At 55.4% G+C, this 17636-nt stretch overlaps 1 protein-coding gene across 1 annotated transcript; it reads right to left on the bottom strand.

Moving 5' to 3' along the window:
* Positions 1-2475: 2475 nt before the first annotated feature.
* Positions 2476-15994, bottom strand: RNF207 (ring finger protein 207). Its single transcript, XM_075558590.1, is given in 20 exon segments — positions 2476-2644; positions 3505-3585; positions 8923-9094; positions 9546-9597; positions 9867-10052; positions 10194-10380; positions 11252-11349; positions 11546-11564; positions 11566-11612; positions 11688-11777; positions 12027-12077; positions 12457-12496; positions 13454-13527; positions 13581-13654; positions 13742-13846; positions 13924-14015; positions 14017-14092; positions 15014-15150; positions 15805-15958; positions 15961-15994. Coding segments are annotated over 20 exon segments (1938 nt in total).
* Positions 15995-17636: the final 1642 nt, after the last annotated feature.

Genomic DNA, 17636 nt, shown 5'->3' with positions numbered 1-17636 from the left:
TACCTCACAGGGGTGTTGTGAGGATGTAGAACCAGGTCAGACGTTCTCAGAAACTTGGATGAGATGCAATCAGTACTGTCGGAGAAGTCCGTGAAAATCCCACGGAGAAGGAGACGCTGGGGTTCACTGGACCAGAAACCTAAAATGTGTGCTCAAAAGAGAATCTCCGCCACTCAGAAAATCATTTAGTTCTAGATGTAGCTGCTTAATTCGTTCCGTGTTGTTTATATATATATATATATATATACACGCACCAAAGAGGTTTACGGGTTCGTTGATGGCTAGCGTGAGAATGAGACGGACTGGCCTCCGGCCCCCACTCCTGCGCTCAGAGCCTGGCCGAGGCCCTGGGGGAGTGTAATCTCCCGGAGCCCTTCCTGGGAGCCGCAAAGGCGTGTCTTGCAGATGGAGAGCCACTCAAGACAGGCTGTGTCCGTGGTAAGGCTCTGGTGGTGGTGCTGTGCAGAAAACCCCTGCCCTGCCAGCCCCTCAGCTTGCACAGACCCAGGAGGCAGTCCTTCGTGCCTCTCCCCGGGAGACGCTGCTGCTGCCCCACCCCTGGGCTCTGCGGGGCTCTCCCAGGCAATTCCATGAGGTGGGGTCTGTGCGAGAACCTGCCCACCCCGGCTTGTGATCCCAAGGCTGACGTCAGCAGGGGCTCAGTGGTAAGCCACATGCTCTCAGAGGGCAGGGTTGGTGGGCGATCTCCATCCCAAGGCCACACACTTCCTGTGACACCCCTAAGTTTGCCGCGTGCAGAGAATCAGTTCAATGAGATAACAGCCCGGGGGGTGGGGTGTGCCTCACAGTCAAGGCTGGATAGCTGGTCTCTTCATATTTAAGACACTGTCAGGAGCTGTCTGTCTCCATCGGGAGTTCGGAGGCAGAAGTTCTTATGTGGGAAAGAATGCAGCTGCCCCGAGCCAGAGCGAAGTTGAACGGGCTGGCTGGCTGCAGCAGAGAGGTGAGGTGGTGAGCCTTCTTTGGGGCAGAAGGTGGCACGCCCGACTTCCCCAGCCACAAAAAGCACCCCTTGGCAGGCCACCTTATTTCTGGAATCATCTGGTTACGAGATAAAGGGAAAATACTCCCAGACCAGGAGTTCGTATTAACATTTCAGGCTTCACAAGGTCTGAATCACACCCATCCTCTTGGAGGCCGACCCTCTGTAACAGGTCGCAGTAAGCCGCAGTCCCTTCTCTGCACTTTTTCTCATGCCTTAGATAGTTGGCTCGCCCTCTGTAACTTGCTTTTGCCGTAGTTCAAGGTGAGGAGCCCTCCACAGATAGCTCGTGACAGAGGGAAGAGCTTCCTCTGGCCCCTGCAGGGAGGGGCTGGGCCCCACCACTCAGGGTGGCCTCACAGCCAGGAGAGTAACTCAGTGGAGTGACCATTCTACTTTTTATACACAGAAGTTTTAAACTATTTTACATTTCCTTAACATACTTTCAGTGGGATTTCCCTTGGCTGGTAACTGATTTTTTTCTCTCCCGTTCGTAAATAAAAGCTACTCGATTTGACCGTGACCAGTAGTGTGGTTGTGTGTGGGTGTGAGAGAACCTTGAGAGGGAGGGGTGCCTGCCTGTGTCAGCCAGGTGTGGCCACCCTGCCAGACCTGCTTTCGGGTCCCTGCCTCTCACTAGTGCCCAACCAGAAACAAACTGCCCCTTGGGGACCGCCCCAGCCTCTGGGGGAACAAAGGCCTGTGATCTGCTTTTTTTAAAGTGGTCATTGGAAACCTTCAGCTCAGGTCTGCCCTGACAGAATAGACTCAGCCACACCTTGAGGTTCTCCGGGTCTTGCAGGTGAGCTGATTGTGGCTTTTTGGTTGCTGACTTCCGTCTTTACTGTGTGTTACCTTCCCCTCCACCCAAGTTAACACGTGCCTGCTCACAAGCTAGCTTTTCTTAATTAAATGGATCATTTCAGGGATGAGTGGGGAATATGAAAAAACGCTGCAGCTGAATCGTGCTTTCACTTCAGAGGTGCCCAGGAGCTCGGGGGAGAGACAGGGAAGCTGTGCCGGGGGATTGCCTCTTGCCCAACACCCTTGCTTTGGGAACTTGGCCCCTGCCCTGAAGGGAGGGCTCTTGTTTCTCTGCTGAGTCAGTGCTCCAGCGAAGGGGTGGAACTTCCGGGTGGCACAGGCTGTGATTCAGGAGAAACCAGAATCCTGGGGCTGGGCCTGTGTCTCTCAGCTTGCCATTTGGAACTTGAGCCAGCCCAGCCTGACGGGCCCACACCAGCGGGCCTGCACACAAGCCACACGGCAAGTACAGGCTACACCAGGGAGCGTTCACGAAGAAGCCTTGGGCTTGTACATTTCCTGTCCAGGTTGGGAAAAGCCAGGCTGGGTCAGAGTTCCCGTCAGATGGGCACAGGAGTATCGGGTTGATTGTGGATGAATTAACACCATCATGGGAAGAACACGGCCTTGGGCGTGCCTGGGTGTGTGCGTGCATGGGTGACCACTAGTTATGCTGAGTGCTCCTTCCATGTGGGGAGAGCACCCCCATTCTTTTTGCCTCTATGGCCAACTTTATTCTTTGCCAGTGGCGCTTCAGGAAGGCTGCTCAGAGCCTGGCTGTGCCCTTTGGATTCAGATGTCTTCTCCCTCTTTTCCGAGGCACTGCCTGGATCATCCCTAAAGAAACAGCTGGTGAGCCCCACCCTGCCACCCCCAGCCCTACAGTCCACACGGGCAAGGGATGGAAAACCCTTTTAGAAGGTGCCAGTAGGTGACTGCCGTTATCAAAACCAGAACTCTCATCAGGGATGATATTCTTGACCCCTTTTCTGACGGTCATTCCCCTGTCCCTCCACTCATCCCCCAGGAGGTGGATTTGAGATGCCCAAACCCAGGCACATTTAGGCTGCTTCAGCGGCTTACAGTGGCACCAGGCTTTGAAGCACTGAAGTTAAATGGCTGCCATGCTGGGGAGGGTACAGCTAGCTACTGCTCTGTTGCCAATCCCCTGATGACTCCAGACAGTCCAGCAGCGCTGGCAGCTCCGACACTCTCTTCTCGCCCCATGATTAACACATCTGACTGCGTGAAGAACAGATCAGCCAGCTGCACTGGTGGATCTGCTGCCCCACACTGGTTCCTCCCCTGGTGGGGAAGCATTCTCTGCCGACCCCAGCTCCCATGAATAACCATGTCCTCACACGTGTCCTCATCGAGGGCGACTGGGCGGCTGCTGCTCTAGGTGCCTGAGTGCCAGTGGGAGTAATCAGTGCAATCTCAATGCAAGTGTTCATCCAGGCCCTCTTGTCAAGTGCCGGTCATTTCTCCTGAAGTCACATCTATCTTAGCCTTGTTTTAAGGCCCTCGTCCAGATGAAGTAGCCCTTTGCCCCTTGACCCGGGCCCAGCCAGGATCCTGGAGCTGGTCAGCAGCAAGTGGGGTCCCCAAAGGGAAAACAGAATCCTGACCCTTGTCCTCCGTGTCCCCCACTGAAGTGAGATCATTTGCCCAGCTAACAGGTGGAGGCACGTACTTACCTGGCCGGGATCTCACCATTGGTGCCGTCCTCAGAGATGTTTTGTGGATTCGCTGGCTGTGCATCAGCGGGAGCTTGAAGCCTGTTCAAGAGGAAGCCAGGGACCGGGTACCACTGAGGCCGCGGGGCAAGCCACTGTGCATCCCGGCGCTCTCTGCATAAAAAACAAACCAGCCAACAGCAGATGAGGGCGTGCCCAGCGTGTCCTTCAGTCTAATTTTTACTGATGCCTATCCATTTGCCAAGGAGCCCTTGCGGTGCTACTAACCACAAGCTCAGCAGTTCAAAAACATCGGCCACTCTGCAGTAGAAAGATAAGGCTTTCTACTCCCATAAAGTGCTGCAATCCTGGAAACCTACAGGGGCAGCTCTGCCCTGCCTGGTCACCCTGGTGACAGGGAGTTTGAGTGATCGGTTCGCCAGGGAGCCAGGTGGCAGTAGTTGGCCAAACAGAGACTGGGCCAAGCTCTCCTAGCACTACTCTCTGGTGGAAGGAGACATGCCCTGTGCTGGGAAGAAGCACAGTGGGAGAGGGGGTGGCCAGTGAAGCTGGGCCTGCGGGGGCAGGCTTGTGTATTGACATTCATGTGCAGACCTGACGAGGGTCCACATGACAACCAGAAGCCAAAGGCCCCAAGAGGATCCAGGGTAGCTCTCTGGAGGGACCAAAAGATCAAGACCCAAGACTTCTGTTTTCCCCCCGATGCCCAGCATGCCGCTGACCAGCTAGCATGGAGCATTGTGCAGAGCAGAGATGGGCAAGCAAAGTCCAGGGACAGACTGTTAGGCCATGATTAGCTGGGGACATGCAGTCTTCTGGGTTTGTTTGTGTGGCAAAAATACCTATAACAAAACATTTACCAATTCTACCAAGGTCCGTTGGCATAAAATAGTCTAGTGCTCTACATCCCTGTCCTGCCAGGGACAGCATCTGGAGGCTTAAAAGCTTATGAGCTTCCACCTATGGGGCAACTATTGGTCTCTCCCTGTGGTAGTTACATCATCTCGAGTCAACTTGCGTATATGAAGAGTGAAGGGGTGCACTTTAGCCTGTCAAGCAGGTCACAGCTTGATGACCTCATTAGGAGGCACAACGGAGATAAAGAGCTCACTGGAGGCCAGACCCACACTCTCTCTGCTTGACCTTCCTGTTGAAGAGCCACATGGGGTCACGCTGATGGCAGGCAGAGCCCTGGAGATGCTTCCGCTGCCATTGGATCCCGGGATCTTCCTGCATTTGGCATCATTGCTTATGCTGGGCGAGTCTAAAGAGGAATTTATGGGCTAGTATTGGACATCTGGGCCAACATTGTACTTATGGACTTGATCTGGACTGGGCTGGGATTTTTTTTTTTTTCATATACAATTGCTCTTTGGTAGAAAGCTCTCTCTTACACATGAGTGTCAATGAATGTGTTTCTTTATTCTACCCGGTCTCACACACTACCCATCCAAAGCAAAGACGAGTGAAGAAATGCAACCACTCATGGAAACAATTAGACCTGGGAAATGGTGGGCCACGCGAGCCTCACCTCGCACAACCCTGAGACCAGGAGAACTAGATGGTGCCCAGCTGCCACGACTGACCACGCTGAGAGGGATCATGAGAAGGTCCTAGATAGAGTAGGAGAAAAATGTGGAACAAAACTCAAAATCACAAAAACTAAAATAAAGGGCCAGGTTTACTGGTTGGATAGAGTCTGGAGTAATCCTTGAGTATATCTTAGTCAACCTTCAGGCCTGGAACTGAATGTCCCCCTGTGAGTCCATTTCTACTGGGCGAGCAGTCAACCCCTCAGACTAAGCCACCCCTTCAGGCGCAAAGCGCAGCATTTGCCCCAGGACAAAGCGCAGAAGGCAGGAAGGTTAAGACAAGAAGGAAGCACGCAGGCGGCAGGATGTCACACTGGGGGGGGGGGTGTCACAGTCGGACCACCCACGCGTTGAAAAATGATTTGCTCTGTAAACCACCCAATTCAAGATCGAAAGGTAGAAAACAACAATGGCTACGTGTATAAGCCACGGTCGCTGACCACTTTTTTCAAGTTGTACCACCATTCTCCACATCCTTTTTCAAAGCACCGTCGGTACAGCTCAATGCCCCTTAAGCAAAACCCCCCCTTTCTGCTCCCTCCTCCCACTTGTAATCCTTGGTTTCTTTTTTTTTTTTTAATCCTTGGTTTCTAAAGCGCTGCGTTACTCATAGGTGTCCGATTGGACAGTCCTTGTCCTTCTGTGCCTCACACACCTCCCTGAGCCTGATGTTTCCCAGGTCCACCGTGTTGCAGCAGGAGGGAGCACCGGTGTGAGGGAACACTGGCCGTGTGACCTACTGGAGGGGTCAGGAGGGCAGATGAGAGGAGCCTGGGGCTGGCGGTAGCCATGAAGACCCAGCTGGGTGAGCTGAGAAGTAGAGACAAGGACCCTTCGGGAAGGGTTGGGAATGGGGACAGAAAATGATCCAGGATGCCATCCAGGTTTTCTAGGGGAGCACCTGGGATAAAGATGTCACTTACTGCGGGAGGCAATTCACTGTCGTGAGTCGGTGCTGACTTACAGCGACCGTCCAGGACAGGGTGGAACCGCCCCTGGGGATTCCGGGACTGTAGCTTTGTATGGGACTGGAAATGCTGTCTTTCTCCTGTGGAGTGGCTGGTGGCTTCCAGATGGGACCAGCTCAGCAGCTGGTGGTCAGTAGCTGGGTCAGAGAGAGTGGAGGAGGAAACAGGTGAGGAAGCAGAAGCAGCAGGAAGCAGAGTCCTGGCCCCAGGCCTCTTCCTTTCTGTCATTTCCGGGCCAGTGTTGCTTCACAGGCCGCCACGTCAGCTTCTCGCAGAGCCAGCACCAGGCGGGAAAGCTCCGCCACTCGGAAGCTGGAGATCAGGGAGCTGAGTGGCCACGGATTGAGCAGAGCTGAGACACACGTATCAGGCCATCAGCAGGACAGGTTGAGGGTGACCCAGTTCTCGCCACAGCGTCCTTGGAAGGCCCTAGAGTGCCGGCACCCTGGCTGAGGAAGCAAGAAAGGGGAAAGTCAAGACCAGCATATGCCCCCTGCCCCACCCCCAGCGGAAGCCCACAGGCCTCAATGAAGCTCTGGAGAAAGCAAAGCACCCAATTGAGAAGGCTCCTGAAGATCAAGACCATTTGCACACACACCCTTACGGTCACCTTCCAGGAAAGGACCTGGGAAGACATCCACAACTGACCTTGGGCTAAAAAAAACAAACATCCCCCTTCTCCCAGAACCCCCTTCCCACCCATGATGAAGCACCGTCCATGTGCACAGAGCTGCCAGCTTACTCGATTTCTGCCCTTAGTCTCCACGGCCGCCTCCTTCCAGAGGCAGACAGCCAAGGATCGCCTAACAGTGGAGGGAAGCCTTTCCGTTTAATATGGAAGATGGGAACCTCAGCAAGCGCAAGTTACTTGGGGGTGAACAGAGAGTGCCAAGAGAGAGAAAAAAAATCCCAACTAAACCCATTGCTACTGAGTTGAGTCAGACTCCTGGCCAGCCCGCACCTGCAGGGGACACAGTAGAACTACCTCACTCTTACAAGAGGAGGCTGACTGCCACACCTCCCTCCCGCAGCGTAGCTGGTGGCTTCAGACCACTGAGCTTTTCACTTGTGGATGAGTGCTTTCCGCACTGAGCCATTAACTTCCCAAAGGGGGAAAAAAACTAAAGCCATCAAAACTTCTGAGAGCTAAGATTTTCTCCGTGAAGCTCAAAAGACACTCTAAGAATCAAAAAAATCAACCTGCACCCCAAGGGGATGCCTACTCACAGCGACCTGAGGACTGTCACTCTCATGTGGAGCGGCTGTCACATGACCGCCCCCCCCAGCCCTGCGATGGGTTGACACCCTAGCCTCTCTATCAGCAGCCAATCGCTTCTCTGCTGTGCCACCAGGTTCCCTTTAAGAAATGGACAGTAGGTTAAAAAAGAAAACAACAGGGCAGACTTAAACCAATACTTTAAAAAAATTAAGTATGGCAGAAATGAACGAGAGAGGTTGGATGATAAAATGAGGAAATTTCCCAGAAGGCACAGCACAGCAATCGAGAGGACAAACCAGATAGGAAAGCCCAGAAGGACCAATATTCAGTAATAGGAATTCTAGAAAGAGGAAATGCAAAGAAGCCACTAACAATGGCCCAAAAGCATAAGCCAAAACTGAAGGAGGTGAGTTTCCATGCTGAAAGGACCCGCCAGTCTTCAACAGGGTGGATGGAAACGGATTCTCACCACTGTGAAACGTCAGCACGGAGGCCAGGAGAAGACGCTACAAGCATCCCAAGTGAACAGTCAGCCACACGGAAGGATCAGGAATCTGAATGTTGGCAGACTTCTCAACATCCACCGAGGAGGCTAGACAACACAGCCACGCCTACTAACTTCTGAAAGAGAGAGTCTCAGACCTACTGGAAGGATCAGCGGAGTGTGGAGACTGAATGAAGGCATTTTCAGATGGACATGGTCCAAAAGCAATGTGCCGCTCATGAGCCCTTTCTTGTGATGCTACAATGTAGCTCTCGTGAGCCCTTTCTCGTGATGCTACAATGTAGCTCTTGTGAGCCCTTTCTCATGATGCTACAATGTAGCTCTCGTGAGCCCTTTCTTGTGATGCTACAATGTACCTCTCATGAGCCTTTTCTCATGAGTCCTTTCTCATGAACCTTTTCTCATGATGCTACAATGTGCCACTCGTGAGCCCTTTCTCCAGATGGGAAACAGGATCCACCAGCATATAAGAGTGAAACAGGAAGGCACACGGGGAGCAAGGTAAATCCCTGGAAGTGGGAGGCGATCCCGAACTGACAGCTGTGCACCACCCAGCCCATCCTGAGACAGACATGTGCTAGCTTCGTGTTATTTGACGTCAAGTGGATTGAAGCATTGCTTCCTCAGGCACCATCTCCAACACCTTTGATGTGTCTTGAGCCCCTGGGTGAGGTTATGGTGTTAACCCCCGGCTCCCTGGGGCCTTCCCCTGTTATTCTCCGCTCGACTTTATCCAACGGGATGTTCTTCTCTAGTGACTGGTCTCTCCTCGGGCGTGTCCTGAGTAAGCAAGGCACAGTCTCCCCATGCCTGCTCCCAGGAGCATTCTGGGTGTATGATTCAGAGATGAGACTTTATTTTTCTTGATCCTGTGCTGATGAAGTCTCTGGTTCCCCTCTGTGTCCTGCTGCCTGGACTAGGTGAAGACCTTCGTTACCCCCAAGGAAGGGCTTCTCTTCTGATCTACTCCTGAGGGCTGGAGGTGGGCTATCGTGTGCCTAGAAGCAGAAATTCACCGTGCTAGACATTTAGCAAGATGGCTAGCATCTTGTCCTCTCAGATGCCTGGAATGGTCCCTCAGGACCTCACCCACTGACTCCCCTGAAAGGAGCTCTGACGCGTGACGCTTTTTACAAAGACGCATTCTGAAATGACTCGGCATCCCTGGGAACACCTCCCCCATCTCCCCTGGGCTCCAGGAGCTCCTTCACCTTGGCAATGGAACGGACATAGGGAGTGATCTGCTTGGTGATGGTGGTCAGGCAGGCGTTCTCTTGCTTCAGCTGGAGAAGGTCATGGAGCGGGGCTACGGGACCCAAAGCCAGAAAGGTAGGGCCTGTGAATATCAGAGGCTTATTATCAAGCCTGGCACTGCCCAAGCATCCCAACTATCTCAAAGATCTCCTCTTAAAGAGCATTGGACTGATTGAGTCCCACCTAGATGCATCATTTGGGGTGCAGTAAGGGGCTGTCATTGAAGCCCTGGTGGTGTAGCGGTTACATGTTGGATTGCAATCTGCAAGGTCAGAAGTTTGAAACCACCAGCTGCTCCCTGGGAGAAAGATTTGGCTTTCAACTCCCGTAAACAGTCTCAGAAACTCACGAGGGGTGGGGGGTAGTTCTAGCCTGTCCTACAGGGTCGCTATGAGTTGGCATCCACTTGATGGCAGTGAGGCCAAGTCAGGTTTGCATCAGTCAGTGGTTTACTTAGCCTTCCCTTCCCCGGGGGGCCAAGGATTAGCTTGGGACCTGGGAACCTTCATAAATCTCTTGTTTGTTTGCCGTGCGATGGTAGGACTCCTCCCGAATCTGAAAGAGAAGGACCGTTGGGTGTTGGATGGGACCGTGAGCTGGAATTTCCATTGGTGGCTTTTCTGTCCTCTAGTTACTCAGGGTCCCATGGCACTCCCAACGCCAACCAACATTGCGGCTCAAAGCCGCAAAGACTCTCAGACCTGTGGCATGGAAGCCTCCTGGTACCAGGCCAACGGCCCCTTCCCTTCCCATGGTGGAGTGGGTCACCCATGTTGATCAATCTGGACATGGCGGGGCTGGATGGGGGTCCTCAGGAGGGCTACCTCCTCAAAGACTGCTCTCCTGGCTTCCACGGCGGTGCACTGGGAAGCAATCTGCGTGTCCACCTGCAGGGCCTTGTGGAAGATGTCTGCCATGATCTCGGCTTTGATGAGGGCATGGTGCTTGGTGAGGTCCTGGTGCAACTCCTGAACCTGGTCCTTCACATTCTGGATCTCCAACTGCAGGCTCTGTGGAGCAGCCACGGGAGAGCCTGTGGTCACGGCAGGCTGGCAGTGCCTGCCAGGGCCGGGCACACATAGAACTGGGCAGCCAAGAACCTTGGTGAGAGAGGCCTGGGGGTTTCTGCACCTCACCCCAGCCCTCCTAACGTGGCAGGAGTCCTCATAGTGGCAACAATGCTCCATGAAGGGTGTGGCCTCACCCTCAGCCAGGAGCATCTTGGTACTGATGGCCAGGTGCAGTGTGGGCTTCTGGACAGGTGACTCCAACATCTTTCCCCCTGGGGAGGGGCAGCCAGGTCCCATCAGCACCTTAGGGCCTGAGGCCCCCACCAACCTGAGGATGCAAATGTGGGGTGCTGGGGTCCTCCCCAATCCCAGCCCTAGGGTAACCCCCCAACCATTGAATGCTCTAGCAAAGTCCTGGTCCCCACCTGGACCACCAGGAAGCTCTGGGAAACCCTGGGCCTAGGTCCCCAAGACCAACTCTTTCATTGTGGGTCTTTTCTTTTCCAAAGGATAAGACCAGCAGGGAGCCCCAGGGCAGATCTGGTGGTTGGGGGCTGGCTCACTCTCACAGGTGGGGCCATGGGCACATGGCCTGACACCCAGTTTCTCTTGCCTTGGTCTCTGGGGTCCTTACGACCATGTATCCAGGCACAGAAAGACTACATAGGCCGTTTCTTCCAGTCTTTGACACTCACGTCCCTCCCCAGTTCAGGCTTCCCAAGCCCCACCCCCTAAGCTAGGATTGGGGGCCTTAGAAGCCCCAGCTGGGGTGGAGGCAGGGGAGATTAGGAACAGCTGCTGGTCCTCCCAATGCTGAGCTCTGCTCAGGATCTGTCACCAGTCTGGTCCGAGGTCCCTGACAGGTGCTACGGCTCAGCTGATTTGCCTTCCCCAGTGGCAGCTGGCTGGCAGGGCACAAAATCAACATGGGGAGCAGTGGCGGGTGGATATCCCACTGGGGAGGTCTGCTTGCCAGAGACCACAGGGCAGACCTTAGCCAGGGACCTGTCTCCCAGGACAACAGCCCCGCCCTAGCTCCCCACTGGAGGGTGTTCATGCTCATGTGCCGGCGCCAGCACAGGCCCCACCTGTCCTGTGCTCCAAACATGGCACGGACTCAGCGCGGTGGTCACTGGTGATGTGGGTGGCAGACTGCGTGCCAGGAGGCCTTGCCCGGGCCAACAACCCCGACCCCAGACCATCGGACCACCGCCCCTGGCCATCTGCATACCGTGCTGCTCTGTGTGGGCCTCAGGTGATGTGGCCGTGTGGCAGTGCCCTGCAGCCTGGCCATCAGCTCGTGCAGTGGTGTGGAGGGAGCTCAGGCCGGTGGGGAAAGGGTTCCCGGAATACCCCAAGTCTGTCTGTGACTCTTGACCTGGTGCTCCTGGGACTGGCCCTGACCTCTACCCCAAGTGGATCACCAGGAGTCAGGCTGAGGGTGAGGGGTGGGAGGGATGGGATGCTGTGAATGGGGGGGGGGGGAGGCTTACATAGTCCAGGTCCAGAAATGGCTTTGTTGGCCAAGCTGAGGAAGGAGGAACAGATGACCAGATGAACCTGCGGGCAACGTGATTCTCCATAGCTGACCGGGATGTGGCTGAGCCCCCAGTTGTCCCAGCCATGCTCCCTTACCTGCAGCGTGGGCAGCAGGGTGGCAAAGTAGGTGAGCTGCTCCGTGAAGGCCCGGTCTTTTTTTTCATATTGGCTGGCGAGGGCAGGCAGCTTCATCTCCAAGGGCATGGCAGGGGAGGACACCCCCGCCAGCAGGGCCGCTGGATGGGCAGTGCCACTCTCCACAGCCAGGGGTGAATTGTGGCAGCCTTGTAGGACCTCATACCACCCTGCCATCACCCTGAGCTACCCCGTCCGCCTTAGTGGCGTGGACATGTGATGTTTTGCTCTCTAGGGCCGGGGTTAGGCTTGAGGGGAGCACAGAGGTCACCGCCCAGGGAAGTGGAGCCCCACCTCCACTCATGTCTGCACAGCCTGCAGCAGTATTGCTTTCCTCTCGGCCAGTTCGTCCTGGGAGACACAAGCCACTGCTGCAGGGCCACCACCTGCCAGCTCCCACCAGCCTCTACCACCTGGCACCAGCCAGAGGCTCTGGGCCAGGTCTACGATGTGGGCCAGAAGTCAGCCTCCTGGCACTCTGCTTGCTACCCCAGTCCCCATCAAACTCGCTGGACCCGCCCAGCCTTCCCTGGCCACACCCCCCACCTCCAGCCCAGGGGCAGGTGGCTCCCCCTGGAAGACCCAGAGATTCCAACCATCTCCTCCTAACATGTTACTCCATACTCGCCAGCCTGCCAACTGGCCAGGTCTGCCCTGCCCACGTTTGGCCTGTGTGCCTTTCAAGGGTGGTTCAGGGTGCAAGCCTGTGGCTGAGAAGCCTGGTCCCCACCCGCATGCTGCCAAAGAGGGTGAATGGCGCTTCGCTGGACCTCCTTTACCATGGCCTGCTGCCGCCGTCCAGCCGCAGCAGGTTCGGGTCCTCCGCTAGGTGAGTAAGGCTTTGACGAGTGGGAGACAGAAATCACACAACTCAAAGGTTGCGGTGACTGTTCCAATTTTATTCATGCAAAGCTTCAACTTATATATTCTTTTTCTTGGCTTAAAGCTTATGGCCTGAGATCATACATTAGGAAATTCTCAGGCCACAAGACCGTGACAAGTTACATCAATCACATCATGATTCTTGGTTAAAAATTAGTACATCTTGAAACTAAAACTTTCTCAACTACAAGGGTGATAGACATAAACCTTCTAACAATAACTGAGCACACTTCATCCAACTAGGGCGCATTGTTCTAACTATGAAATCAATAAAGCATTAATACATTTCATTATCAAAAATTACTTGACAAGCTTTGGCTGTTCTTTCTTGGGCTGTTCCTCTAGGGCTTTCATTTCTTGTTCTTACTTTTCCACTAAGTTCCCATAAATTAAACTCCCAAAAGTCTTTCTGTACCACGGTATGAGTTGCCTCACAATAGGTAGCTTTGCTTCCATGGACTTCAAACATCACGGAGGCCCTCTTCTTGCTAACCGTTCCATAAACCTTAAGCTACTAAAAGGAACTTGTACACCTTTCTTCGTTAACTATTCTTATGCCATTTTCATTGTAAGTCCCTGTATAAGGTAAATCAGGGCCAGGAACTCTATTTCTCTTTGGGTTATTTTCTGGAGGGGGACGCCGTATTCTGCCCCCTATGCGCTAACCAAGATAAGGAAAGGGAAACACCGTGGGAGAGGATGATAAACTTTTTTAGGATCTTGCACAAAAGCACTCCAAATAATTATGGCAAGGCCAATTAAACAAGTCCAAATACATGTCGAGAGCGGGTTTGGGCAGCCAACTCCCACCATCCAGCTTCTTTCCACTCTGTCTTTGACGTCACGCGGCAGGACTGGTCCCCGCAGCCTGCAGCAGCACGATGACCTCCCGTGTGGCTGTCTGCAGCGCCTTCACTGCCTGGGCACAGGGCAGCCCGGAGGCCAGGCCCCATCCCGCCCTGGCGCTCTCACCTGCACCGTCTGCTCCAGCCACTCGCAGCCCTGCACGTAGGCAGTGGGCCCCGGCTCTCCCTTTGGGTGGAGACCTGGGGTGAGCCCGGATGGACTCCGGGTGGCGTTGCCTTCCAGCGCCCTCCCCTCGTGCCGTCCTCCCCCTCCCCCCCCCCCGCCGCGCACCCAGCCCTGCATGTCCCGGAAGCAGCGAATGCACAGCAGAGACTTTGTGTCGGTGGAGAACATGATACAGGGTTCCGGGTGCAGGACGAGAGTTATGGGCTCTCCCAGGACCGCCCTCACCCCTACCCTGGTCCTCACCTCTTCCCTCGACCCCCTCCCCCGCCTCCCCCAGGGCCACCGCACTCATGGCACTTGGGGAGCACGTCGCGGCTGCGCTGGCCCAGGGCCACGATGTCGTGTCGCGCAAACATGCGCGCCCTGTGGGTGTCCGCGGCAGCGCGCGCACAGCGGCTGCCCGCGCGTGTTGCAGAAGTAAGTGGTCTCTGCGTCCTGCGGGCGAAAACAGGCTCAGGGCCCCACGCAGAGCCAGCTCGGGAATTGCGGAATTGCGTCCTGCCGCTGCGGGTCTTGGAGGGCCACCAAAGGCAGCCGCTGGGGGCCTGACACGCCCAGTTCGCGGAAGAGGCTGCGGAGACTTTTTAAGTTTGGACGTTCCCTAGGGGTACAAACTGCACTTGCAAAACACTTTACCTACAATAAACGTATGTTTGTGTGCGCGCGCGCGCGGAAGTGTGGGGCGCTCCTGTCCAGTCCCCTGCAGCCCTCAGCGTTGGTCATACTGGGGCCACAGCTCCCAAGGAGGGCAGGCCTGGAGTTTCCTTTTTGCAGGGCAGACCCAGGGCAGTGAGTGCCTGCCTGGGACGAGTTCTGGAACAGACCTCCAAGACCGATTTGGACTGCAAATCCCAGCTCCCTAAATGTCCAGGCCGTTTTCCTCTCAGGAGGATTCCCTGCACCAGCCCCCACCGTGGTCTCTGCACTCACAGGCCTCCCGCTGCTCAGCAATAGCCCCATATGCTCTAGCATGGCCTGTGGGGGACGGAATCACCTGTCCCTCCACTCACAGGGCAGGTCTCCCATCTCCCTCTCTGCCCTGTCCTTCCCAATTCAGCTTGAAGCTGACTCTGCCCTTTGGTCTCTCCTAGGCTCAGGGCAGGGACTCTCTTTTCAATAGTTCACTGTCCTCACTCCCCCATGTGGCCCAAGGGACCCCCAATAGCTGTCCCAGACCCTTCCTGCATGGGTTCACAACTCCATTCAAAGCTGGGGATCAGTGAGCTCGACCTAAATCAAAGGGCCGTAAACACAGCTGTTAGCTCTCTATTGACTTGGGGCACTTATCCAGGACCTCTGTCCCCTCATCTGTATAACCTGGTGGCTTAGGGAAACCCTGGTGGCAATGAAAGCATCTATGATGGTACATACACCCTGGCACTGTGCCCCTCCCCCCCCACTGTCCCTGCCTGCTTGCTACCATCTGTCATCCCCTGAGGTGTCCGCCAGGAACTGCAGCAGCCGGTCCACAGTGGGCAGCCCACTTGGGCCCTTCACCACGGTCTGGTGCCTGCAGAGAGCATGCATCCCGGATCAGGAGCCCCATCTCTGGGCTCTCCACCCCTAACCCCCCCCATTCCAGCCTGGAGCTAAGAATAGCCCAGGGAGCTGGGGGGCCCTGCAAGGCCAAGCTTCTGCTATAAATACCTCAGCACTGGGTTTGTTCACCCTAACCGCCCCACCCTGCTAGACTCGGGCAGATCTTGCCAGGTCTGGGCTAGCAGCCAGGGGCCATGGGCAGAAGCCGCCCCTCGGCACCCTTTCACTGCACTGGACAAATTCAGGATCCCTCCCTGGTAGTGCAGGCTCGCCCTCATGTCCACTCCAGACTTCTGGGCCTCACTAGGAGTTACTGGGAGGGTCTGTCCACGACAGCACAGGGCTTTATCCTGCCCCACTCGCCTGCACTTTCTGTAGGAGACCTTACACCCAAGAGGTGCTTTTGTGTCCTCCATGAACAGCGATGGCAATGAGGGCAGAAGCCTGGGGAGTTGTAGTGCCAGAGACCTTCCCGCTAATGGACAACCTCTCTTCGCTGACTGTCCCCAATCGGTTACTTGCTGCGGTCCCACCCCACCCCTCACCGGCACCGAGGCAGGTCCAGTAGGGGTGGACCCCAGTCTCCCGCGTGGTTTCAGGCCCCAGGGAGCTTTGGGGTACTCACTGGCACAGGGGGCAGGTGAGGCGGCAGTCGGTGGTCCAGCCGCGCAGGCAGCCAGCGCAGAAGCCGTGGAAATAGTCCAGCAGGCACGGGTGCTGGAGCTGCACGTGGCACAGCAGACACACCAGAGGGTGGCCGCTCGCGGCCGCTAGGGCACCGGGCCCTCCAGGGGCGTGAAGAGAGCTCCGGACATCTGCGGGGGTCACTCTAGACCACGCTGGGAACGTGTGCGAGGGGCCCTCTTCCTCAGGGCACCTGCTCCCTCGCCCTTGGCTCCGGCTTGCGGCCTTCCTGTTGTCTTGGAGGACCAAGGGGCCCATCGAGCTGGCTGAGTCACCTTGGGGCCTGGGGCATCCCAGCAAGAAGGGCGGGGCACTGCAGCTGGCTGGGGGCGCTGCTTGCGGTGCGCCCACTTTGGGAGTTCTGCTTCTGAGAGCCCTTAGTCAGACTCCCGCCCTGGCTGAGACCAGTTCTCCTCTGTCTGCAGAAGCAGACCACTGTCCTCTGTCTTCTGTCCTTACCCCTCATCGCCCTCACTCCCCACCTAGGAATTTCCTATCTGTTCCCCTTGGGGTGACCGCAGGCAGCAACGCCCCTCTTGCGTTGTAGTCACATCACTGGGACCCACTGCTGGGTGCTGCCCTCTGTCTCCCTCCTCTCCCCCACTCCGCACCCGCCCATGCCTGTGAGAAGCTCGCTGGGACTTTCCACAGCCATGCATCCCCATCCAGGAGAAAAGAAGACAGGAGCGCCGGCAGGACTTCACAAAGTGAGGGGCCGACGCCTGGACTGGAACCCACCTAGGACAGCAGAGACGAGCCTCGAACCACAGGAGCGCAGAGAAGCTCGGGGGTCACCCGGGCTAGACCCGCGTGGCTGCAGACTTTACATCCGTGCAGCGCAGCCCCAATCCCCTGACAATCAGTTTGGGGCGCCCAAGAGCAAATCCCAGGGCTTGGGAACAGTGTGAGAGGCGCTGGAAGCAGGCTCTGGCCTTGGCTGGTCGTGGACTCTCGGCCAAGTTCCCGATCTTCTCAGAATCTGAGCTGGGCTAACAGAGTCTGCCTCTCCATCATAGCATGAGACTTGAGTGGAATACGCATGCGCCAAGTTTGCTTGTTGTCAGGTGCCATCAGCTAGTTCCACCCCCTCACCTATCACCTCTGTGCACAACAGAAGGAAACACACCTTCACAATCATTCCTATGCTTGAGCCATTGTTGAAGCCAATGTATTAATTCGTCACGTTGAGGGCTTGCCTTCCCCCCACCGCCCCGGACTTTGCCAAGCACGATGTCTTTTTCTAGGGACTAATGTCCCCTGATAACATGCCCGATGCATGTGGGGACAAAGTCTCCCCATCCTGGCCTTTAAGGCGCTTTCTGTCTGTACTTCTTCCAACACAGATTTGTTTGTCCTTTGGCCAGTCAATATTCTTCTCCAGCACCAGAGTCCAAACGCATCTGCTCTTCTTCGGTCCTCCTTATTCAGGGTCCAACCTTCCCATGCAGAGGAGGCCACTGAAAATACCTTGGCTTGAGTCAGGGCGCCTTCATCCACAAAGTACCGTCCCAACTTTTCAACACTTTAAAGAGATCTTGGGCGACACATCGACCCAATGCATCACATCATTTGATCTCTTGACAGGCGCTCTCATATGTATTGATCGTGGATCCAAGTAAGACAAAATTCTCGACAACTTCAATGTCTTCTCCAGCTAGCATGATGGTACCTGTTGGTCCAGTTGTGAGGGTTTTGGCCTTTTTTTTTTTTACATAGAATTGTAATCCACACTGGAGGCTGCAGTTTTTGATCTTCATCAGTAAGTGCTTCAAG

Source organism: Tenrec ecaudatus, chromosome 1 (genome assembly GCF_050624435.1).
Source record: "Tenrec ecaudatus isolate mTenEca1 chromosome 1, mTenEca1.hap1, whole genome shotgun sequence".
NCBI classification, from domain to species: domain Eukaryota; kingdom Metazoa; phylum Chordata; class Mammalia; order Afrosoricida; family Tenrecidae; genus Tenrec; species Tenrec ecaudatus.
This window is presented reverse-complemented; position numbering and strand designations above follow the sequence as displayed.